This window comes from Oxyura jamaicensis, chromosome 22 (assembly GCF_011077185.1).
Source record: "Oxyura jamaicensis isolate SHBP4307 breed ruddy duck chromosome 22, BPBGC_Ojam_1.0, whole genome shotgun sequence".
NCBI lineage: Eukaryota > Metazoa > Chordata > Aves > Anseriformes > Anatidae > Oxyura > Oxyura jamaicensis.
The window spans coordinates 691,207-716,647 of record NC_048914.1 but is presented as its reverse complement, the minus strand read 5'-3'; the positions used below and the strand labels follow the sequence as shown (position 1 = coordinate 716,647).

Below are 25,441 nucleotides of genomic sequence, written 5' to 3'. Positions count from 1 at the left end.
TGCGATAGCGCTGCTTTCCGTGCTTGCAGCAGTGGAAGACGTGAGCTGAGGCTCGCTGAGCTGGATCCGGCTGCTGCTCACAGCTGCAAATTCATCTCTTCAGCTGCAATTAACCCAAGCTAGCCCAGTCTGGCTGTGAAATTGGGCAGTGGGTGCTGGGTCCAGCTCCTTCCCTGAGAGGCACAGCCTGAATTTACGCTATGGCAGTAAAAAAATAAGCGCTACCTTTGCGAGGAGCTTGGTGCATCCTGGGCGTGACAGCAGGGCTGTGACTCAGAACAGGAACCGGCGGCTGCATCCTCTTTCACCCTTGGCTCCCCAGGCCACTGTTTCTGCTTCTACTTGGAGCAACTTCCCTTTCTGCAGGGCCCAGGCTTTCCCCATGGCAGGGGGAAATGGAGGCTGGAGCCCCCTTAGGCCTTTGGGGCACATTGCCCTGTCCTGCAGCCACTTTAAGTGCTTTTTTGCTCCATTTGAGTGTTTGTGAATGCAACAGCCCTTCCTTGTATTTGTCCTGCATCTCACTCGCATTGCATTGCAGATGGCTTTGTGGACATGCAGCTGTTTGTGTCCTGGAAATACAGCTTTAAATGGCACGACGCAGGATGCAATATGCCTGCTGCTCTGAGTGTGGTCTGTGTCCATGTCCCCTGACTCTTGTTGGGCAGCTGAGGGGCAGCTGTGCTTGTACCCACAGCCTTTTCCAACAGCAGCCCCATTTCATCCCATTTTGATTGTGCCACTGTTGCAAAAACCCTAAACCACTTTTGGGGACCGTTCAACAAGCAAAAAGATGCCCATGTCTCCTGGGCTCTGCACTCATGGACATGTTTGGACATTCGGGGACGCTGTCCTGTAGTGTTTGGCCGTGGCAGCTTCACTTTGCTGCCGAGCAAAACATTTCCTGAAACCCCACGCTGGGCCATGCCCTTCAGCAAGCGCTTTTCTAGTGCGCCCACAGTGCCGAGGACACCCACTTCCTCAAATGCAATGAGCAGTGTGCCGAGAGCGGCCCCAGCCTTTTGGTGCAGGCTGGGGCTACGCTGCTGCATCCCCACGCAAAGCGGGGGAACAAAAAGTGGATCAAAAAAGGCGCTGTTGCCTCCGCGGTGTTGGGGAAGCAAGACAAGAGCTTTACAGGACAGCAGAGCAGGAAAGGACTTTTATGGGGTTGCTCGCAGCCGCTCGCAGATGAGGGAGGAGGAAGTACGTTGGCAAATCAACCCTCGCCGAGCTCTTGCTCTTCGTGGGGGGAATTGCACCCCGGTCGCAGGATCCCTGTGGGGCTACCCAAGCTCCACTTCAGCCCGTCTCCTAAGTGTGCCCCCTCGAAAAACAAAAATAAGCTCTTTCTGATCCAAAATGTCCCTCAAGCTGCCGCGGAACTGGGATTTCAACCTGAAAATGGATGCTGCGAAAATAGGTACCGTGACTGCTTCTTTATGCCCTTCTGTTCCTGCTTCAGCCTTTCAGAGCTGGGATCTGTAGGGTGCCCATGGCTGAGCCCAGCAGTGATTGCAGCTGCAGCCCATACCCCAAAACCTTTTGGGCCTTGGTGGGGGGACCTGGCCCAGGCTACTGCTTTTGAGACAGCAGATGTTTTGCAGACGATTTGTAAGAAATTATTTGCAAAGCTGCCACAAGGATGCTGCATGAGCGTGGCCGGGGCTCTGGGGACTGGAGCAGTGGGGTGGCCCAGTGGGGTTGGGAACAGGGCGACAGCGTTGCAAATCCAAACTCCAGGTTTTGAGGGGATTTAAACCACAGGGTCTCATTTTGCTGAGCAAACCTTGGAGGAGGTGGAGCGCAGACAGAGAGCTGTAGGCTGGAGGAAGCAATCTTGCTCTTGCTCAGGTTTCTTTGCCCACCCCAACGTCACTGGTTTCCTCTCACCGGCAGTGAAGAGCCCTCTGACGCCTGCTCTAAGCTCTGTGCCGTGGGGCAGCTTTGCTGCCTGGTTTCCTGACCCAGCCCAGGTTTTACATGGTTCCTGTCCACTGTGGGATCTATCTCCAGCATGACAACTACTTAGATGCATCCTTGGGAAGGAGTGAGGGGTCCCTACAACAGGCTCTGTGGCCAAAATATCACCTGCTTCTCATCAAGCAGCCAGGGAGGGCTTTGTGGGGCAAGGATGCAGCATCTGAGGAAGGGATGCATGAGCCCAGCCCTCTGCATGCAGCAAAGTAAAGATCCCTGGTGGTGCTGGCACCGGTGCCAAAACAGAGTCAAGGCAAGTGCTGAGGGGATTTCTCCTGACCACGGAGGGATTTAACTGAGCTGGTCTCTACAGTGCAGAGCTCTTCCTCTCTGCACCTCACATCAGCTTGTGGTGTTGTCCTGGCCAGATTTTCTTGCAAAGGCAATTGGGACTTTTATCCAGAGCCACTTTGGCTGGGGCTGCCCAGTCACTGCTTCGCAGAAAGCCCCAGACAAAGCAGTGCTGGTCCCAGTGGCTGCTGCTGTGGCCAAGCTCGGCGGCATGCGGGATGGGGCCCCGGGAGATGCGGCTGGACAAAATGGTGCCGTTGTGTACACTTGTTGGCTTGCAGAACAGTGGTGCGGAATTCCACCCCCCCCCCCTCCCAGACATCACAGAAGCATCCTGGATTTCTACATTGCCTGTTCTTAGGACAATTGGCTTTTTTTTTTTTTTTTTTTTTTTTTTTTCGTCCTTTTTTTTTTTTTTTTTTTTTTTTCTTCCCTGTGGAGTATTGTGTAAATTCAATCAGTATCTCAAAAAATAAAGGGTCAGGGGATGCTGAGCCTGCTGGCTGCCCACAAGGAAACAGGGCAGAGATGTCACACAGGCTTGAAGCCATGTTGTTATCAGGAATTGCTTTTCACTAGAAAATTCACTTGCAATGATATCTTTTTTTTTGCAGCATGCCCCAAGGCTGTGATGTGTGTGTGTGCGCAGGGACCTGAGCTGCAGGTGCCACTCTTTGCAGAGACTTTTATCATGCTTCAGGGTGTCTAGCCCATGGGACCAGCCACTGCCGTCTGCAGGGACATGACTCACTTGTGGAAAATAATCTCATACTAGTCACCACTGCTTTTGCTGGATCCTTCCAGTTTCTGGTACTTCCCTCTACATGTCCCTAGCTGTGGCCATGGCACAAGAGGCTTTTGAGAACCCAGGGACAGCTTGCTGGCTCCTGCATGCTTCCTCATGTTGAGACAAACACAAAGCTATTTATTTCCATGAAACAGAAAACTACATTTGCAGCTGTCATTGCAAAACCTATTGGAGAACATTCGCTGTTTTTTATTGCACATACCCAACATCCTTCAAGAGGGATGGCAGGGAGGTTGTGTGCACAAGAAGGATTTGGAGCAGGGACTGGCAGCTGTGTGGGCACTGTGGTAGCACCCGATGCAATTTGTCACACTTCAGCAGGGCTCCTCCTTTCTGGGAGCATCCAGCAGGATGCAGGCACCCCACTGTGACCAATCCCCAGAGCTGGAGGAGGAGCAAGGATGTTTTGGAGGAAATACTCAACTACAGAGGCGGTTACCTCAGGAAATTCTTCAGGGGGCACCGTGTTTGCTTTTAGGGGCTCTTTCCTGCCCTGCAAACACAGCAGGGATGTGCAGGTGAAGGGCTGCACCCAAGGGAGATTGCAAGTGGTGAGACAACTTGGCGGAAGCCAGGGAAAAAGCCTCACCCCAGTCCTGCATGAAATTTTCAGCACGTGAGCTGGGTGTTGCACTGGCCACCGACGGTAGAAACTTGGAAAAGTGGTCAGGGAGGTAGCCGCAGCCTCGGTAGCTCTGGTTTTGTGAACACAGAAAACTTTCCACCAGGCAAAAAATAGCATCACTGTCTGCAAAGGCAAGGTCCCCGCAGCAGCTCCCACTGCATACCTCTGTGGGAGCCCTGCAGTGGGGGTGGCTGCTAGGGAGGGATCACACAATAGGTATGAAAGATCCTGCAAACTGCTGATTTGGCCTTAAGTTAGCTCAAAGTACAGAGAGAGCTCTCTCATGCAGAGGGAAAAAACCTCTGTGCGTATCGTGCACATGTGTGTGTGTGATCACAGCTAAGCCATATGTGGCTGCACCTTGAATATAGCATTTTGGGAGTGCTGATGCTAAAGTAAAGGGGACCCAAATGTACCACACCATTCTTCATGTACCAGGGAAAACATGGGAATGGCTGCAAGCAGGAAGAACAAACTGTATTTCCAGCAAGGATTAGGCAATTTAAGCTCAGGATGAAAGCAAGAGGAATGCCCGTGTAGCAGTGCTGGCTAGGTCACTCCCTTTACATGATGCAGAGCCCTGATGCAGTGGTGATGGGCTGAGGGGGAGGACAATATCACCATTAAAAGGTAATAAAATGTTGCCTTTTTTGTAAAAGACACATTTTCTCCTTGCAAGCCCTGGGCCACTGGAATATCGAAGCTGCTGGGCTGATCTCTTAGTGGAAGATGAACACGGAGCTGGTGGATGGAGACACCCTGGTTGGGATAATGGCACCAATTCTGACAACTGCATCCTGGATTCCCACCCCCTCAGGTGCAAGCACAGATCCTGCCAGATGATTTGCAACATCTTTGGGGTTAAGCCTTAGTGGTACTCAGTACAGAAACTTCATTCTGCTGATGTTGGTGCTTATTAAACGTAGCATCAGCGTCTCTGTTTCACTGAAGGGAAGCTGAGGTGCTGTGATCAGACAGAAAACGGAAAGCAAAATTCTGGGAGGTGATCTAAGTGCCATCAGCTCACGAGAGCACTGCTTTCTGCAGACTGGGGCTGATGTGGAGTTGTCTCACTCAGGATTCTTGCCAGAGTGATGTGCTGTGGTTTCTGCAGAGCAAAGAGCAAAGTGCTCGTGAGAGGCAGGCACCTGTCAGCCTGCACTCCAGCCATGTGGACCATTCCCCTGCGGAGCCAGCATCTGCTACACAACATGAAATAATAGGATTTAGGAGGAGGAGTGATGCTGCTTGTAAGCAGTTTGCTGAGAATTGTGTTCATATTTATGAGATTTGAGTAATGCAGATGTTTTGGCAAAGAGCAAAGAAGCTGCCTGCAGCTGGAGGAGCAGTGTGGAGGAGCCATTTGGTTGCTGCGGCAGGGCAGTCCCCAGGAGTAGGATTTTTCAGGGCAGCAGGCTGGCAAATCCCTTTCAAAGGTTCTTGCTCACAACCACATCCTCTGAAGGGGACATCTCACGTCAGCATAAGATGAGATACAAACAGCATCCTTACCACGCTTTGAAGGATGATTTTTGGATTCACCATCATTTTTTAGAAAAGGATTTGCAATGCTGTGGTGGTTTCAGTGGGCAGGTGACCTCAGAGTGTCCTGCCCATGCTGGGCTCCAAAGGACAAAGGCAAAATGCAGTGGGGTTTCTTGCTCTGGGCAATTTTGGAAGGGGAATCTAGGAATGGTCCCAAACTGCAGCACCTCTGAAGCAACTGCTAACTGTGCAGTGATAAATGCAAAACATTTTGCAGGTCCATGCTCCCTGTGGGTGTCTGTGTAGATGCAAGATGCACCAGTCCCAAGCATCACAAGGCCGTAATTTTTAATTTTTCAAATTTTTAAGCTTATCCTTTGAACAAGGTCAACAAATTCCCAAGACTCACAGCTAATGCAGCTTTTGCAGCTCTCTGCTCCACCAGCTGACTCGGGGGGAAAGTGGGCACTGGGGGTCAGAGCTATGGGGCAGCTGTGGCTTACCCCTGTGGTGCTGCACACCACCACCTTTGCGGCCCAGTCTCCACTGTCCAAATCCTGCACTGCAGGACTTGGCCGTGTGTCATCGTTTCTAGCAGGGCGGATATCTGGAAATCACCATGTGCAGAGACTAGCAAAGTTGAATTCCCCTGTAGTCACAGTTTTACCCCACACCCATAAACACTCACTCTGCCCAGCTGGGTTGGCAGTGGGGTCCTGCAGTGCCTGGTCCAGAGGCAAAAAACCAAAGCATCCCTCCTGGAAATGATGCCTCCCAAGGCATTTACTATCACAGAAGCATTTGGAGATGCCACAAGGCCACATGCTGATCCTTGGTACAGATCAGTGTTACCAATGGGAAACATCTATGCAATGGGAGGCCAGGGACACCTCTGCCCTGCTAGTAAATCCATACCAGCAATTTTCTCCTCCTTGACACTTTCCAGTATCCTTGCAGGAGGTCAGCCCCTTTGGCAACAACAGGCAATGCTCTTCCAATGCAAAACTTCATTTTCCAAACAGTTTTTGTGATGTTTTTTAAACATGGTTAGGTCATTTTGCTATTGCTGCTGTAGGCTGTTTGGGGTGGGGTTAAAAAAAAACAAAACACAACAACACACACTCCCATTTTTTTTTTTTTTTTAAAAAAAAAGCGCTAATGATTTTCTTCTTGCTTGCAAGACAATTACTCCCACGCAGGAAAAAGGAAGCACACACTGACAGATACTGCAGCCACTTCCTTTAAAACTCAATAGCCAGTTTGCTTGGTGCAGGCAGAGGGGCAGAGAGCTGCTCTCGCCATTGCAGCTCGGTCGGCCCTGCAGAAGGGTTTGGGGTGGCTGGGCCCCCTGCATCCTCATCAGCCCGTCCCTCTCTCCCCTGGCAGCCCGCTCCAAGAGCGTGATGAGCGGTGAGGCAGCAGGCGCCCGGCCAGGCTCCCCCAACCCACTGGAGCGGCCCCTGAAGATCGGCTGGCTGAAAAAGCAGCGCTCCATTGTCAAGAACTGGCAGCAGCGGTACTTCGTGCTCAAGGGTCAGCAGCTCTACTACTACAAGGATGAGGACGATGTCAAGCCGCAGGTAGGATGAAGGCCTCCAGCTTCACAGGTCCTCAGCCTGCTGCTTTCCACTGCTTTGCTGGGGGGAAATGGTTGGGGATAGGTCTGGAGTAGGGTTTTTAAGAGGTTTTCTGCCTTGGGGTGGTAACAGAGATGAGATGTCCCAACAAGGTTCTTTGTCCATGCACTTAAATCCACACAATGCTTGCAGACCCTGCTGGGGCTGGGCCTGCACAAACCGCTGCTCAGGGAAGGAAGGTATAGGAGCACTGGCTGGGAGGACATCAGCTTCTTGTCCCAGTTTATATGTCTCACTTTTCAGGTTTTCAACCATTTTCTCCACACTGTGACTTTATTTATTTATTTGAATTTCCACCACCTTTTCCTTGTTTTGAGAGTTTTCAGGGAAAGACCTTCCCCTTTGCTGGAAAAGCCATTCTCTGTAGAAGTTGTTAGTGGTAGCAAAAATAATCCTAAACTGACAAAAGCTCACAGGGGGCAGGTGATCATCAGATCCTGGGTGTGAAAGCATGGGCCTGAGGCAGTGGGGCACATATCCTATTTCTGTCTCTGTCCTCTTTTGGGGGTGATGGGGAGGAACTGTTTCTCTGGCTGTAAATGGGGTTGTAGAAACAGAAAGTGCTTCAGTGAAGTTTATTGCTATTCATGGCACTTCGGGCAGCCCTTGCCGCTGTCCTGGCTCATTTCACTCCCTGCTGACCCCATGAAAAATTTAGCTCGATGCAGCTGCAGTTCAGGCTGTTGGAGCGCTGACACCCCGATCCCCACTGCCCATGGAGCTTGGTGGCTTTCAGGAGGCTGAAATTACTGAGAAACCCCATTTCTGTGGCATGGCCCTGCTTCCGGCCAGGAGGCCTCTGCACTGACTCACGAACCCACTGTCCCCATGTGCCTCCGCTGCTCCCCACCCATCCCCATCCCCTGGGACTGAGCCACCCAGGTTGGACAGGTCAATTTGGGTAAGGACAGACCACAAGAAATGGCTGTTTTCTGCCTTTTCATTTATTTATTTTTCCCCTTCTTTTTCTCCTTTTTCTTCTTTTCCTGCACTTCACTCCTCTCCTGTAAACTTTTTGGTTTGGATTTTGATTTTAAGTGACACTGTGTTAAATGAACACTTTTATTGCTCCAGTGCAGTGGAAAGAGAATGCTCTGGTGTATTGCCATGTTCCTTCTCCTTTGCATTTTCCTCCTCTACTTACAACAGGGGTTAAAAAACACAAGAAGGGAAGAAAAAAAGAAAGAGGGACATAAACAGTTTCCTCATTCTGAGGATCACTTCATCAGAAAAACTGGCATTTAAGAATTATTGTTTGAAGTCCTTTTTAGCACCTCTCTTATGAAGAAGGACTGAGAGAGCTGGGAATGTTCAGCCTGAAGAAGAGAAGGCTCCAAGGAGACCTCATTGAGGCCTATCCATATTTAAAGGGTCTTATAAAAAAGATGGAGAGCAACCTTTGGCTTGGGCAGATAATAATATGACAAGGAGGAATGGCTTTAAACTAAAAGAGGGGAGATTTAGATTAGATGTTAGAAGGAAATTCTTCACTCAGATGGTGGCAAGGCACTGGCACAGGTTGCCCTGAAAGGCTGTGGATGTTCCATCCTTGGAGGTGTTAAAGACCAGGCTGGATGAGGCCCTGGGCAACCTGATCTAGTGGGTGGCTCCCCTGCCTATGGCAGGGGGGTTATAACTAGATGATCTTTTATGTCCCTTCCAACCCAAGCTGTTCTATAATTCTATGATTGATGGTATTTAGGTTATATATATATATACATATACATATACATATATATATTTGCAAAGAGAAAAATTGCAATGAGAAACTGAGCTCCTGCAATCTGTTTCAAAGGAGGACTTTGATGCTCAGGGCTGACACAAAGCAGTGTCAGCCTCACAGAGATGGGCCATGGGTATTTTCACCTCCTCCTCTGCTTGGTCCTAGGGCTGCCTGTCTCTCCAAGGAAGCACCATAAAGGAGGTAGCTGGCAATTCAGAGGAAGGAGGGAAATTTATCTTCGAAATCATCCCAGGTGAGGATGCTTCACTCTACTTTGTTGCCTGCTTTTGGGATGGATTCTTCACCCAAAATCACTTGGGAAAGTCATTTTGCCTGCCTTTTTACTCCAAGTTCTTTCAGTGCTTCCCCAGCATTGCATATGGAAGCTGATGTTGTCCTTTCAGAATTTACATGTCAGGATGTCCCATGCTGTGAAGCCTTCCCAGCCATAACATTAAACATTTTCTATTCCCTTCTTGCAAAGCTTCAGCGAGGGTGAAACATAAGAACACTGCTTCCTTTCACAGCCAAATAGATATTACTGGGGAAACTGGGGGCCAGAAACATTTAGCAAAGAAAACACCAATTTGTCTTTTTTCTGTCCAATCCTTGCTATACATTGCCTATAAATGATTTTTGCAGGGATCTCTGGAGATCTGAACCGGGCAGGGCAGGACACCTGCGTGCTCATGGCCACTTCGCAGTCCGAGATGGAGGAGTGGGTTAAATCCATCCGACGGGTGCTGGGCTCAGCGTCAGGAGGTAAAGGGGAATGGGAACAGCTCTCTGAGCGATGCTTTCATAGTGTCTCATGCTCCGTGTTGCTTCTGTGCAAGAATTTCAAAGCTGATCTCATAAATCCATGAAAATGGAAAGTGGAGCAGCAACTGTAACTTGTAATGCCTTGGAGGCCTTCCTTGAGGCTGGATCTCACGGTGTTGGGACTGCTGCAGACACAGGCAGAGTTAAGCAAATGGCAGTCAAGAGTGAATGAAGATTTCCAGTCTCCTTTCAACCTCTTTGGGGAACTTCCTCATTGACCTATTGACTTCAGAAAGTGTTGTTCCTGAGGACAACTCCTATTCAATGTGTCAGGGAAAGGCACTGAAAAAAAATATCTCATCTTTCATTTTTCTTCTCTGCTTTTCCCCCAGCTTTTCTCATTCTGCTTAGCCCTCCTTCCCCCATTTTCTCTGCAAACTCTGCTTCAGACATGATTGCCCATTCCATGTGCCAGCAAGGCTTGTGCTGATGGGATCCTCACTTCCAGACCCTTGGACACTTGTTTGTGCCACTACTAGGTTGTGTTCATGGAGGGATAAAACATGGACTGATTGGAGAGAAGGACATCTTCAGTTGGCTACTGTGGGCGATCCCCGCAAAGGAAGCGGCTAAGCTTGCTCCAGCCACTTTTCCTATATAGATGAACTACCCCAACTTCCTATAAGGATGAATTATCCAGAATTTTCCTATGGATGATAAGAAACATCCACCAGACAAAGCAGGGATAAGACCCCCATTAGCACTTTTGCAGGTTGTCCTGAGCCTCTCCTCCTCCTCTCTGTGTTTCACCTTGACTTGATTTAGAATCGTAGAATAGCTTAAGTTGGAAGGGAACTCAAAGATCATTGAGTTCCATCCCCCCTGCCATGGGCAGGGACACCACCCACTAGATCAGGTTGCTCAGAACCTCATCTAACCTGGTCTTGAACACCTCCAGGGATGGGGCATCCACAGCTCCTCTGGGAAACTTGTTCTGTGCCTCGCCACCATCTGAGTGAAAAATTTCCTAACCTCTAATTTAAATCTCCCCTCGTTTAGTTTAAATCCCTTCCCCTTTTTCCTATCATTGTCTAAAGTAACAAGTCTTCTCCATCTTTTTTATAATACCCTTTTAAATATTGAAAGGTTGTGATGAGGTCACCCCAGAGCCTTCTCTTCTCCAGACTGAACAACCCCAGCTCTCTCAGTCTTTCTTCGTAGGAGAGGTGCTCCAGCCCCTTGATCATCTTTGTAGCCCTCTTCCAGACCTGCTCTAACAGCTTCACGTCCTTCTTGTGCTGGGGGCTCCAGACCTGGACACAGTACTCCAAGGAGGGCCTCACAAGAGCAGAGCAGAGGGGGACAATCACCTCCTTTGACCTGCTGGCCATTCCTCTTTTAACATAGCCCAGGATACAGTTGGCCTTCTGGGCACACACTGCCGACTCATGTCGAGTTTTCATCCATCAGAACCCCCAAGTCATTCTCTGCAGGGCTGCTCTCAATGAGTTCTTCTCCCTGTCTGTGCTCATGTCCGGGATCGCCCCAGCCCAGGTGCAGCACCCTGCATTTAGACTTGTTGAACCTCATTAGGTCCCTATGGATAGCATCCCTTCCTTCTATAGTATCAACCGCACCACTCAGCTTTGTGTCATCTGCAAATTTGCTGTGGGTGCACTTGATCCCACTGCCTATGTCTTTGATAAAGATATTAAACAGTACTGGTCCCAGGACAGACCCCTGAGGGACACCACTTGTCACCAGCCTCCACTTGGACATAGAACCATTGACCACCACTCTCTGGGTGTGACCTTCAAGCCAACTCCTTATTCACTGAATGTTCCACCTATTAAATCAATTTCTCTCCAATTTGGAGACCAGGATGTCAAAGGCCTGTGTCAAAGGCCTTACAGGAGTCCAGGTAGATGATATCGGTCGGTTTTCCTTTGTCAACTGATGCAGCCACTCCATCATAGAAAGCCACCAGATTGGTCAGGCATGGTTTGCCCTTGGTGAAGCCATGCTGACTGTCTTGGATCACCTCTTTGTCTTGCATGTGGCTTGACATCGCTTCCAGAAGGATCTGTTCCATGATCTTGCCAGGCACAGAGGTGAGGCTCACTGGTCTGTAGTTCCCCGGGTCCTCTTTTCTACACTTTTTAAAAATGGGAGTGATGTTTCCCTTTTTCCAGTCACCAGGGACTTCATCTGACTGCCAGGACTTTTCAAATATGATGGAAAGAGGCTTGGCAACTACATCAGGCAATTCCTTCATGACCCTGGGATTTATATAATTTTGATAACAGGTGCGTCCTGTGCTGCGGCTGTATAAGATGAGCAACATGCAGCTCTGACCTCCTGTAGCTCCCACTTGAATAGAAGTTTGGATGCTGTTTTCATTTGCAATCCAAATGTTTTCTGCCTCTGAACTGAAATGTTCTGTGCCCCAGGGGAGACAGCTTTACTCATCTGAAATTAGGATGGCCTGAGCCAGAAATGTTCAGGATGTTGCCCCTCTGCCTTTAATATTTTATACCAACTCCACGTCTGATCCTTGCTTAAACTTTGGAGGCTGACACTTCTAGCCTAATGAAGTGATCTTATGGAAAATGTGAATTCACAGTAGTACAGAGAGCACTGAGGATAGCAGAGAAGTCAGGCGCTACAGAGCTGCACTTCATGTTATAGAGATGAACAGACACCGAAACTTCATGCTGTAGGTTTTTGGCTTCAATGCAAGCCAATACTATGTGTGCTTTTAAAACAACGCCCTGCACAGCAGAGGTTTTGGCAGGAGCTCACCTGGAAGCCGCCCTGCGTGAGCCAGCCAGTTGTGAACTTGCTGCACACCAACATGCCAAGCAGCTGCAAAGTGTGAAGCAGCATCAAAAACAGCTCCAAAATCTTGGGTCCAGGAGCAGTTCTGCAGGGCTGGCCACCACCCTGCAATTACAGCCACCTTCTGGTTGGGCATCGTGTTGGTACAAGGAGGTTTCCCAAAACCAGCAACTCTGCCAGCTTGCAGTTAAATGAGCAATTCAGAATCAGCTATCACAGAGGGCAAAACAAACAAACAAACAAATTTAAAATGTCATATGCTTTTATTGTACACAATTGACAAATTTATATACATTATTTAAAATCATAAGCAAGTCTCATATAAATGAAAAAACCCCACTACTGGGCAGGTGCAGACAAGCTTTGTGGTTCCAGATGAGGGTGTTTACTTGAATTTTCCTGGTCTGGAAGATCCACCGGGATTATTTCAGCCTTCAGAGCATGAGGTGAACAGAGCACAGGCACTGCTATGGCAAAAATATGGTAGAGGACCATAGGACCCTTTGCCATTACCCCAGAGCCAGTCTGAGTTCGGATTCCAGTGCTGTTACCATGCCCCAGGCTCCGAGGAGGAAGAGCTGGGATGCAGGCTGCTGCCTTCCCACCTTTGAGCTCTTTTGCTGCGAGTTTGGGAGGAAAAAGCCCTTGCTTCGAAGAAAAGGTACCACGCGCTGTAAAACACTGTTTTTTTTTTTTTTGTTTTGTTTTTGTTTTTTTTTTGTTTTGTTTTGTTTTGTTTTGTTTTTTGCACAGTGGAGTTCTGAGAGGGTGAGGAGAGAGGGGAGGGGGAAGGAAAGCAGTGAAATCAATAGGACTTCTAGCCCCACATCTCTGCCAGACTCCTCTTCTTAATTCCTAGTAGTTCCCTGGGCTTTGTACAGGTTTGCACAATGTGCTTGCTTTCCCGCCGTGCACCAGCCTTTTTGCTGTTCCTGCATCTCTGTCAGCACCCTGCTTTGAGGAAAGCAAGTGGCATGGTTTTAAATAAGAAAAAATAAATAAAAAAAAGGCAAAAAAAATGGTCATGACTTGCTTATAATCATTTTAAGAATGTAATTATTTGGAGGAGGTTTCATTTTGCTATTATTTGTTTGGAAGAAATTCTGTTCCCTTCTGTCAACTTGCACTACTTTTGCAGCTCCTCACTGTTAGAAAGAAAAGCAGGTGCTGCTGTCACCTCTGCACCTGATGCATGGCAGTGGGTAACTCACCTTTAGCAAAGCTGTTGGGCTCCTTTGTGGGTAACTCACCTTTAGCAAAGCTGTTGGGCTCCTTTAACTCCAGTGTCCTTTTCCTAGCGGTGTTTGGCCAGCGCTTGGCGGAGACCATGGCCTATGAGCAGAAATTCGGGCAGCACCAGGTGCCCATCCTGGTAGAGAAGTGTGCTGAGTTTATCCGGGAGCACGGCGTGAGTGAGGAGGGTATATTCCGCCTCCCTGGCCAGGACAACCTCGTGAAACAACTCAGGGACGCCTTTGATGCTGGGGAAAGGCCATCATTTGACCGGTAATGCTGGATTCTTCCTCTCCTGCTTAGCTAGGTCTAATGCACCCTAATATCTGGGGAACAGCAGCCTAACCCCTTTGCAAGAGCCCAGCAATGCCCTGGTCGAAACTTGGATCCTCCAGTGGAGCTCAGCACAGACAGAGGGTTCAGCAGACACCTCAAAAAGCAGTATTGTGATAAGAGATTTATGGAAATCTTTGAGGAGGAGTTTAGGGCACTCAGTCCCCCCACAGTAGCATTCCCAGGACTAGCCAGGAAAGGAGACAAAGGGAAGAGCCTACATAGACCAGGACAGAGGTTTGAAAGGAGAGCAAGTAAACAATTTGTTCAGGGAAGACCCTATAACTCACAGGAGAAGACACTTCTTTCTCTGCCAACCCGCTGGCACATTTTTCTCCCATTGCTTTTCCCTGTGACACCATGCAGAGATGAGAGAGAGATTTTGGCTGTTGTGAAGTCTGATCCCTCCTGACTCTCTTCCTCTACATGGCTAAGAAGAAAGAGCAAACCCCCTAAAGCCAAGAGAGCTGCCCTTCGCTGTCTGTAGGTCTCAGGGCGGCTCTGAGGAGAGGTGTTTGTTGCTGCTATCCCTATCATACCCTATACAAAGAAGAAGGGGACAAAGAAGAAGAAAAAAACCCACCCACAAACAGCCAGCCCTGGTGCATCTCTTCATAAAGCTGTCCCTTGATTGCTCACAGACCTGCTGCCCCTGCACTGCCTCATTGTCTCTAAGAAGGTTTCCCTCCTCCAAGCCAGACCCTACAATGTGCTTTTGTCCTTGGTTGTAGGAGGTATTGCCCTGTGTTCCCCACTCACCCGTGTGGTTGCTGCCGGGCTTCAATCCCCGCTTTATGCTGGTGACAGCAGGGAGCCCATCTCTGGGTCAGCTGGCAAAGACCAGGGAACCCAACAACAGGCACCCCCTCCTTTTTTTGTGAGGAGTTTGCATAAGTAGAGGACAGGGGCCATATCCCTGTGCACCTGTCCCTAGTCACAAAACTTTTTCTGTTTTTACCTTGGTTTATGCAGCTCTGTTAGGAAAAAAAACACAGTACTTTTACCCATATAATCCGTGTGTTGTGCAAGGCAGAGCCATGTCTGCTTTGGAAGTGTAACCAACCCAGCCCTTGTTTTTGCAGCTGAACATTTCTTATTTTCTGTGTGCCTGAGTCCTGTTGCAACCTGTACAGGGGTCATAGGAAGGTGAAGCTTTTATTTTTTTTGCAGAACTGTGTTTTGCAGCAGGGCATGGCAAGGGAAGTTGGCACTTCTCCTAGCATCCTGCCATGCTAACCCTGTGCTGCAGGGCTTGGAATGAACACCACTTTGGTATGACAGGGTCATCACAACCCCCCGTGCACTTCAAACAAAATGTTTCTGTAGTAGTGAGGTGGGAGTTAAGAAGGCCACCAAAGGGGTTTCCACCAATGTGAATGCTGCAAGATGCTGGCTTTGCAGCCATTTTGGGTTTGCACAGGCACATTTGCATGCACAAGCATGGCACAGCTGGATGGGGAGAGTTAGAAAACTCCTGGTGCAGCCCAGGCATCAAAGATGCCTAATGGTATATATTGGTAGGCCCTACAAAAATACAGCTCTGAAAAAATTATGCCATGATTAAGTGGGTTTGTTAAAAAATCATAGGATTTAAAAAACCCCAAACAATCCTAAAAATAAATGACCTGGGGGATTTTTGCTAGAAGTTTATAACAGTTTAGCAACTTCAAGGTAGGTCAAATTAGAGGCTTACAATCTTGACAGTGTCCTTTTGACATAATGTAAACTACATGGTATGCAAAGCTGCAAACATCTGGCCCAGCAGAACATCTTCAGTAATTGCTGTCAATCTTACAAACCCCAGGCAAGCTTTGCCAGCTCCGTGCAGAGTGGGAAGCGCCTGCCAAGCATGTGAACACCAGACGGTGTTTGCATGCAAACCCTCGTGAGTCAAACAGTCTGGAAAGGCTCAGCCTGGGTATGAACACTAGGGACCTGCAGCAAAGAAAATCTCCACCAAGCATTTCTTTTCCTGCCAGCTGGGGCCATTCCCCAGCTTGAGGTGCCCTGTGAGTCTCCCCCAGCTTGCTTTGGCTTCCGTATTTATAGTTCTCCGCCTCCTGCATCTATACACATTGCTGAAATACAGTCCCCTGCTCCGGCGGCAGGGTAGGGTTTTTTCACTGTCTTGGTCTGATTTTTATGTGTGTGGCTCTCACAGGGACACGGATGTGCACACCGTGGCCTCCCTGCTCAAGCTCTACCTGCGGGAGCTCCCTGAGCCGGTTGTGCCCTGGATACAGTATGAGGATTTCCTGCTGTGTGGACAGGTGCTGGACATGGATGAGAGAAAGGTACAAAGCTGCATTTGTTTCTCTCCTTCTGGCCTTAAAATGAGCTGCACTTGTGAGCTGGAGTTGCAGAGTGCATATTTAGCTGTGCATTATTAGCTGTGTAATTACCGAGCTTGGAAACCTGAAAAAAAAAAAATGAAAAAGAGAAAATCTCCCCAAACCAGTGGAATTTCCCAACTTGGGAACATAGGCTCATCAATTTTAAATTTAAATTTAAAAAGCAGATCTAAGAGCTACTCCGCAGCATTTTTCATTTGGCCCTTGCAGCAAACAGCAAGTGTGAAAATCAACAGAGAAAGGAAATGGTACCTCCTGCAGCTGCCGTTGGCCTGAGCTGAGAGTGGAGCTGGCAGAGGGCTACAGGAGAGAGCAAGGACAGAAGTGGGGGGTCTGGGAGAGGACTGCAGGGGTGAGAAGCAGATGGGAACTGTTTCTTCCTTACATTGTGTTTTGGTGGAAAAGAAGCCACTCCTTCTGCGAGAAGGTGCTCAGGAATTCTGTTCACAGGAAAATAAGTTGGGTACCATCGCCAGTCAATCGAGGTCTGTGAACTGTCGTGTTCAGCCCTGTGTTTCCAGGGTAAATGTTTCTTGTAGCTTGTTTCAATTCAGGATATTTGTGATTAAACATATCCTAAATTTTCCTATACAAGAAACGTGAGGCCATTAGGCATTTTCCCAGGTGCTCAGCACTCACTACTGGGCTGGAGGGGGCCAGTGCCTTCCTTCGCTGCCAGGCAGCAGCAGTGCAGGGCAGTGGGCTGCCTCTTCCTGCTGAGCAGTGTACAAATGCATCACCTGTGCTGTGCTGGGTCACCCAAAGAAATGTCTTTGCCACAATTTCATTTCCAAGGCAAGCAAATGCCAGGTGAGACCATACAGGGATGGCTGGAGCAACAAAGAGCCTCTCTTAAATCCTTGTACACCCATGAATCTTTACAGAGATATTCCTTAACTTGCATTTAGGGTCATCAGGAACTTCTGGAGCAACTGTCCCTCCTTCCCAGAGACAACTACAATCTCCTCAGCTATATCTGCAGGTCAGTCCTTTGCATAAGGTAGAAAGAGCTCAGATTTGGTGTTGGTGAAGAGAAATATCATCCCAAATTGAGGCTGATTCCTCAAGTGAGACCTTTCTCTTCCAAACTGTGCTTTGGTTCCCCTCCTGACTTTTGTTAAGGGAGAATTTCAGCCATGGGGATAAACATCTCAATGATGTCTGAGCGAAAATGCATAGCCTGTAAACCTCAAACTTACTTACGAACCCCTGAGAATAAAAATCAGGTCTAGTTGTTTTTAGACAAAGCCTTGCACAATGATTAATCAGTTTTCACCCAGCCTGACCCTGGGTGAGGTGTGATTTCTCTCATTATTAAATATTAGATTTTTTTCCCCTCTACTGTTTGCATTTTTTTTGGGTGTGCATATCATCACATGGTGGTTTTGCTACTGGCACCAATTAGACCCAGCTCCAGCATGGAGATATAAATCACCTGTATGATTCTGTCCTGTCCTTGGGATTTAGAGGAAGAGGACAGATTAATTCAGGATTTTATCCCAGTGGATGTCTAAGACATTTTTGCAGAGTATTTCTTTTCTGACTGGAAATGTTTGCCCTTGGATTCTGGCAGGTTTCTACATGAAATACAGCTGAACTCTAGCGTCAACAAGATGAGTGTGGATAACCTGGCAACAGTTATTGGAGTGAACCTCATCAGACCCAAGATAGAGGATCCTGCAACTATTATGAGAGGTAACAGGGACTCTTGGAATAATTGGCATAGGAGCACCTGATATGTTGAAGCACTCAATTGCATCCACAGTCTTAAAATTAAAAAAAATCTAAGGTAGACCCCTGGTTATAATCCAGACACGTGCCTGGGTACAGTAAGTACTACAAGGTAAAGCTAAGGACTGATTAGGCTATAAATGTGCTTGTGGTGTCAAAAACCCTTTTGTACTATTAGTTGCACTATTTTTCCCATAGATTTCAAACAATTCAGGAATTTGCTGAAGTCACCTTTCTTTCACTTAGAGAAGGGAGGTGTGAAATTCTTTTTAGAGAAACAAAGGAAACTCAAAGAAATTACTGCTTAGTTTAGCCAGTTTCTCATCCTGTGGGCATGGACTGATGTAGCCAAACTAAGAAAAGTATTTTGAGGCCAAAGACTGCTCTGATTTACAGGCAGGATGGTAATGATACTGGATATCACATGCAAATTGTCCATTCATATACCTGTTGGTATAACTGTTGCTCTTAGTTTGCTTCTTGAGCCAAAGCCGCACAATTTGTGTTTTGGTGCAGCTGAGCAGACTCTCAACTGTTTTGGTGTGACATAAATTTCCCTCCCTTTATTTTGTTTTATGATCATGTTCCTTGTGTTCACCTGCATTTCTATGTGCATATCCATTCTGGACACCAGAAAGACAAACCAGGAAACAGCTGTGGGTGGAAAAAAGCCTGTAACACTGGGTTTGCTGCTAATGTGTCCCTGACTTCTTCTAGGCACACTGCAGATCCAGAAAGTGATGACTGTGATGATCAGTGATCATGCAGACCTCTTTCCCCCATCCAAGGATGTGCTGCCCTCCCCACCGACCCAACAAAATGACAAGAAAGCTCCCATCCCACGCAGCTCAGTGGGCTGGGATGCTGCAGAGGACACCATGGTGCCCAGGGCAGACAGCCTGATCCAAAGGCAAACGGTAAGGGAAGAATTTTGGAGAATAAAACATGAATGCAATAAATTGCTGACTAATGATTATGGGATCTAATGGGTCAGCAACCCACTAGGAGTGCTTGCTATTAATAGGGTAAAGAACTGTAACTGTCATCCCTTGGTAATACAAGTTCTTTCCTGGAAAACAAGTTCATTCCTGTGGAAAACTTACTGTTCTGGAAAGAATGATTTTTTTAGCTAACATATTTTAGCTAAAAGAAAGAATAGATGAAGCCTTTTCTGTTCATTCTGGTAAAGTGAAAACACTGATGGTTAAAGGCTTTTCTCAGAAAGAAATAATTTCTGCAGAAAGCTCTTCATAATGGAAAACACGGTGCAACTCTGAATAATAGTATCAATGAATCATGGAATCACACAAGCACAGACTGGTTTGGATTGGAAGGTACCTTAAAGCTGATCTAGTTCCAAATCCCCTGCTATGGGCAGGGACACCTACCACTAGACCAGGTTGCCTGAAGCCCCATCCAGCCTGGCCTTGAGCACCTCCAGGGATGGGGCATCTACAGCTTCTCTGGGCAACCTGTTCTGGTGCCTCACTGCCCTCTGAGTGACAAACTTCTTCCTTATGTAATCTAAACCTATCCTCATTTTTAGTTTAAAGCCATTACCCCTTCTTCCATCACTACACTTCCTTGGCAAAGAGTTCTTCCCCAGCTTTCTTATAAGCCCCCTTTATGTACTGGAAGGCTGCTATAAGGTCTCCCCGGAGCCTTCTCTTCTCCGGGATGAACAACCCCAACTCCCTCAGGCTCTCTTCATAGGAGAGGTGCTCCAGCCCTCTGATCATCCTTGTGGCCCTCCTCTGTACCCATTCCAACAGGTCCACATCTCTTTTCTACTGGATGAAATATAGGAGAGCAGAGTAGAGGGGGAGAATCACTTCCCTCAACCTGCTGATAAAAGTAAATTTTTATGGAAAACTTGTGGCCATTCCTGTTGGCATGTTAAAACATCATTTGTGAATATTGCAGTCTCAGCAGTCACTGCCCACAAAACAGAACGAGGCTGTCCTAATGCCACTGCTCTATTTTTCAGAGAGGCAACCTGAATGCCAGCAGTGCTCCCAGACTGGCTGTCAGCTCAAGTGCACCCAGCGAAGATAACGGCATGCCACCTTCCAAAGATACACCGGGAATGTGGAAAGCACAATCAAGGAAAAGAACTCAAACTTTACCTAACAGGAAATCTTTCCTGACAGCTGCTTCTCCGGGGGAGAAAGGCAACAATGACAAAAATGACATATTTGCCAGTGACTTTTGGAAAGGCTCCCCAGGGAGCAGCATGCACTCCGTAACCTCTGAAGGACATAAGAGAACATTATCCCACGATCTTTTCAAGCTGCTTGATCTTCACCGGGCTTCAACTTACGACAACGTGCCTACCTCTCCAGCAGAAAGTGGAGAAGGCAGCAGCTCCAGCCCCATCCCTGCAAGCAGCAGCTCTGATAAGGAATTCCAACCCTGTCCTAGTCCCAGCCACCAGTCAAAGGAGCCGTCCAGTCCTGCCAGCAGCCCTGCTGAGGTCTCCCAGCTTGCTCCAGAAAGCAAGGAGTTTCTGCAAAACATGATCCTGAAGCTGGAGAAAGAAATGGAGGCACAAAAAAATGACTATGAGGAACAAATTAAGAGGTAATGTGCTGCCTTGGGGGAAGTATGAAGTCTTCGGCTAATATTATTACAGCAGCAGTGTTGCACAGGATTATTTAACCATACAGTACATAATAGCAATGGCTAATGGTAAAATACAGTCTTACAGTATAGTATCTAAAATTCAATGCTCATGTGCTGTACTCTCATGACAGTTGTTAATGTTAGTATGTTATTGCAATGCTGATACTCTATAGTTCTTTTTACACCACTGTGTATAATATTTCTGCAATATTTACGTCATCATAATTATTGTTATTATACAATATTGTCCCATTTTACTATCCAGAATTAGTAACAGTATTATTACAGCATCAGATGGTTGAAGCCATCATTGTTATTATAGCCTCACATATTATTAGCGTATTATTATATATCACATGTATTGATTTATTGCATTGTCTGATGTAGCCATTGGTGGTCAGGTGGTCAGATCACCTCTGTCTCACTTTATTGCTTACTGGCATGGAGGTCAGACTCCCTGAGAGCCAAATGATGAATTCCCAGCACTCTTCTGATACAATCCTTTCGTACTCTGTTTCTCTTTTCAGCCTCGAGAAGGAAAACTATGAAGTCTGGGCCAAAGTGGTGAGGCTGAACCAGGACATTGAGAGGGAGAAGAAGAAGTCTGAGGAACTTGAGCTGAAGCTGTTGAATGTGGAGCATTCACGGGAGGACTTGGAGAAGAAAAACAAGATGCTTGAGGAGGAGATAAAAAACATTGCTAAATCTAGGAGCAAAAATGATGCCAAAACCAACTAGGTGAAGATACTCAGCTGGGCAAAAACATAAAATGCAGCTGCATGAATCCAAAGGAATTGCCAAGCAGGATCAGAGCCAGGGACTTGTATTGTCTGATTTCCTTCTACTGACCATGGGCTGGTGTAGAGGATGGAGCCCAGAAGTTAGAGTGTAGTTTAGGCTCTGAAACAGGAAATTTCAAAAATATTTTTTAGCTTTTTTTTGGTGTGTGTTTTTTCAACTCCTCTTTTGGCTGCTCAAGTTACCTACAGAGCTGGCCAACACCTCTTGCTGCTCAATCAAAATATCTTGCATGCAGGAGTTCAGGTTAAGGATACAGGATGGCTTTATAAAAAACACAAAAACAAACAAACAAAAACCATCAAGAGTCCTTCTTGCCAACCAGCTGGCTCTTTGTTGGAGACACCAACAGTGCTTCTGAGTGGAACAAAACGTCCATAAATCCTGGATTTGGGCAGATGGAAAAAACCCAAGGTCTAGGGTGGCACAGCTTGTCTCACAGTGTCCCTGGATGCTGTGCTGCAAATGCTGTCAGCAAAGAAAATGAAACATTTGCATTAATACATGCACTCAATTATTGCTCTTATAGAGCAAGAGATGCCCATACAGCCTATCGGGTCCATCGAGAAGTCTCATACTGCATCACTTGATGTGCTGTGCCTTTGATATCAAGGCTCTGGGTGTAAAATCACAAAAATTGCAAAAGCCTCCTTACTTAAATGGTTGTTCAGTTATTTTAAGTCACTGATCCTTATTGTCATTTGTATATAGATCCTGCACAGCTGATGTTGAGGCTTTGAAGAGCAGTTTCACACATCTGTACACAGAGCTCTTTGTGCAGCGGGAGTCCACCAGCAACTTTACCCGGTACAGAAAATGGATTTTCTGCCATTTTCCTGGCAGTTTTCAGACAATAATAGATCTGGATTTATTTCCTGCCTCCATTTTCATTTTTCATTATTTCGTCATTGTAGAATAGAATTCCAATGGCCACCTCAGTGGAAACCTGGGTTTGCAGCACAGTGATGATACTGGATCTCTCTCCATCACTTGCTGTTGTCGGCATAAGAACTAACTGAACCCGAGGGTCTCATGGTGCAGGTTTGGCAAACTGTAAACCTGTTGCTTTGGCTGCTTGTTTTTCCACTCTCTGCAAGGACTACAATGCTGCTGAAGCTTTGGTGTAGGAAAGAAAATAACAGGACTCTGAAACCTTTCACTTATTTATGTTCAGAAGGGTGACCCACAATACACAGCCTCAGCCCAGCCATCATGGGAACAGAAAGGGGATCTGCAATGGTTTTGAACCGAGACTTCTTGGACCAAATGCATGCTTCTGTGCCAAGCACAGTGGGAGTTAATGCAACAACATTGGATAACTGTTACTGAGGACTTGACATGAAATTTCTGCTCAAGACAAGATGCAGACTTGCTTGGCAGAGCCTGCATGAGAAAAAAAAGGACTGGAGAGTGAAAGGGATGCAGGGAAAAGAGGTAAATGGGAGTGGAAAAATGTTAATAGATAATAAAAGTCAATAGTGGGTATACTGCACTTGCTGCTGTCAGCCTTGCTGTGGGGGAGTAGTGTAACACTAAAATCAAGCCCAGCTCCTTAGGCTCAAGCTTAGAGTCAGTTTCCTGCACTGAATCCACCCTTACTCAGCCATGGATGAAAAGTACAGGCAAAGGAAAGATTTGTGAAAGTTGAGCTGCATTTAGGAGTCTGACCTATAACCAGCTCATTCCACCAATAAACTCCAGGTGGTTTTCCTTTCCTTAGGATCCCCAGAGACTACACAGCTCCTCAATTCCCTGTCCTCAAACCATCACACCAGGTATTTTTTTTTTCTGGAATCTGACATGGGATGACTGCAAAATCACAGTGCTTTCCTCCAAATAGAGGGGTTCCTGGTGCAAACTGACCCACAGCCAAGGTCATCTGCTCTTGCAATGATCAAATCTGATCAAAACGTTTCAAATCTGAAACTTGATAATTGGAGATCTCAGCAAGGATTACAGTAGCCCTTTGCATTGGTCAAGTGGGGCTGGTGCCCACAGCCTTATGGAGGGATGGCCATCATGAAGAAGACCCCAGGGAGGACAATGCAACCTCCAAAAGGCTTAGTCATCTTTAAAGCTGAGCTATCCAAGCCTCACTATCATATTGCCCATTGCCTGCATGCCCTGCATGCTATGGCATCCCAAGACAACACATTTCTTGCATCCCAAAGTCTCTTTCTGGCATCTCTACCACCATTGGCACTGCAAGTCACAGTCCCCCCCATGCACCTATGGGATCCATGTCTTCCCAACACTCAGATCAAGAGGTTTCCAAAATGCCCATGAGATACATTTCACTTTCCTTCATTTCAGAGTAACTTGCTCCCATTCATGGTTGTTTAATATGTGATTTCAGATAACCTTGAGAGTACTGCTTCAGTGTTTAATTTTTTTTTTTATTTTTTTTTACCTTTTTAGGGATCTAGTTAGTAATCTGGCCATGAGAAGCCATTTAGAGAGAGACTTCTCTTTCGGGTCTAGGAGAAGCATCAGGAGCATCTGGGCTGGAAATGCCACATGTTCCTTTCTGTGAAGATCAAAAGTGTGAAGAGGCAAATAATTCCTTCATAGCTCACAATAGGCCATAGTGACGTGAAAAGGCTTGGCTGTGGCTCAGAAGTCTCTGCGATTAGGACAAGTGCACGTTAATTTAGTATAAACTGCACATTCCTCCACTTCCGTTGCAGATAGGCAAAATAACCTCTATCAAACTACGTCTGTTTCTGAAGAGCAGAGTAACTTCTTTGAAGATATTCTGCCCATTAAAAATTGAAGTGTTTATAGTGGCCATATTTAAAAGATAGACTTTCCAATGAGGTCAGGTGGTCTGGAAATTCCCAAGTGCACAGGGGAAGCAAGCAGCCTCTGGGAAGCAACATGGGCATCTTATGAGCTGGTTATGTGAGATAATGATTTATTTTTATTAAAAAGAAAAAAAAAAAGAAAAAAGAAAAAAAGAAAAAAAGTAGGCTTTACCAGTAGAAAGAGATAGCAATATGTTTAGAAAAGCACAGACCTGCCCATGTGGACAGACCCGTGGAAATTTTGCAGCCTCAAGGGCACATCCTCTCTGCTCAGCCACACAAAACCCAGAGCTGCACCTGAACACTGGCAATACCCAAATACTGCTCTGGATTTAATGCACTTCCAGAGCTTCTGTTGGGGACACCAGAACATGAGATCTCCAAAAACTGACTGATGCAAGGCCTAGATTTGCCTCCTCCTTTTCTTTTTGCAGGCTAGCCATGAAACCTTTTAGGGAAGGAGTAGCAGAGAATGGCTCTTCTGTTCCCAAAGCAGAGGTTGCTGCTCCTCTGTGCTGCAAAGGACATTAAAACACTCACAGAGGGTTGCTTAGGCGCTGCTTTTCACCTCAGCAGGATTTAAACATTGATTCTGTAAGTGTGAAACTGGTACTATCATGTAAATATATATATATATATATATATATATATATATACTATAAAAGGATAAGGATAAAAAATAAACCCAGTAGAAATATCTATTTCAGTCCTGTCCTGAGCATCATAGATTTGGAAAGTTGCTTCACCAAAAAGGCATTTTTTTTTGCCCCCTTAGTCCTTGCATGGCATAGCCATAGGTCACAAGAACATCCTCTTCAACGAGATGGGAGAGCATGAAGCATAACCACAAAACACCCATTGGGTTTTCCTTTCCCTTTACATGTGAAAAGTATTTCCAGATTAGAGCAGATCTGAATGCATCTCAAGCTGCTAAACCATGCATTATGAAGTGGAATCATGTCTTACAGGACATAATTTCAGTCCTGTTCTCATTGTCTAGCATTCTTTGCCTTACAGCAAAAATCTATTTTGCCCTTCTTAGGTATTTATTGTATGCGTTTAGTAATGCATACTTCATTGTATCCAGGCATTTGGTAGACGTGAGACAAGAAAGCAAAATTATCCTTCCCACACTTTTTTCTTTGGATGCCGAGCCAGTCACACTTACGCTGACTTATCCCCTCATATTTTATCAAAATCACATTTTTGGCATGATAGTAACTTTCTTTTTTTAGCTTGGCTACTGCAGAAAATAGCAAGTTGCTGTGGGAGGCGAGGTGGACGTGTGGGAAAAGTGTCCAACCATTATTCAGGGTGTCTTACACAAACAGATGAAAAACAGCGAGAACATGTTGTTCTCACCAGGAATGAGAGAGCAATGTACGTCCTTCCCATAAATGGGAATGATACCCCTAAAGCA

The 25,441-nt window shown here is 46.7% G+C and overlaps 1 protein-coding gene across 2 annotated transcripts; it reads left to right on the top strand.

Moving 5' to 3' along the window:
• The first annotated feature begins 976 nt into the window (after positions 1-976).
• Positions 977-24,781, top strand: ARHGAP25 (Rho GTPase activating protein 25). 2 transcript variants are annotated; one of them, XM_035345259.1, is made up of 11 exons: positions 977-1,423; positions 6,576-6,769; positions 8,715-8,802; positions 9,192-9,311; positions 13,448-13,655; positions 15,877-16,009; positions 16,975-17,048; positions 17,640-17,761; positions 18,515-18,718; positions 19,783-20,377; positions 20,947-24,781. In XM_035345259.1, the coding sequence occupies exons 1-11, from the start codon at positions 1,363-1,365 to the stop codon at positions 21,155-21,157; spliced, it is 2,010 nt and encodes a 669-aa protein (XP_035201150.1). In that variant the 5' UTR covers positions 977-1,362; the 3' UTR covers positions 21,158-24,781. The 2 variants fall into 2 exon arrangements, with proteins under 2 accessions (XP_035201150.1, XP_035201151.1); XM_035345260.1 differs by having other exon boundaries at positions 978-1,423; positions 18,515-18,714; positions 19,785-20,377; positions 20,947-24,780.
• The last annotated feature ends 660 nt before the right edge of the window (positions 24,782-25,441 follow it).

What these genes read in the sequence shown, in the direction of transcription:
- ARHGAP25 (XM_035345259.1), top strand. Translation starts at nt 1,363, where the DNA reads ATGTCCCTCAAGCTGCCGCGGAACTGGGATTTCAACCTGAAAATGGAT. An exon ending in AGGACGATGTCAAGCCGCAG is followed by an intron (nt 6,770 to 8,714) that starts GTAGGATGAAGG and finishes GCTTGGTCCTAG; the next exon opens with GGCTGCCTGTCTCTCCAAGG. An exon ending in GATCCAAAGGCAAACGGTAA is followed by an intron (nt 18,719 to 19,782) that starts GGGAAGAATTTT and finishes GCTCTATTTTTC; the next exon opens with AGAGAGGCAACCTGAATGCC.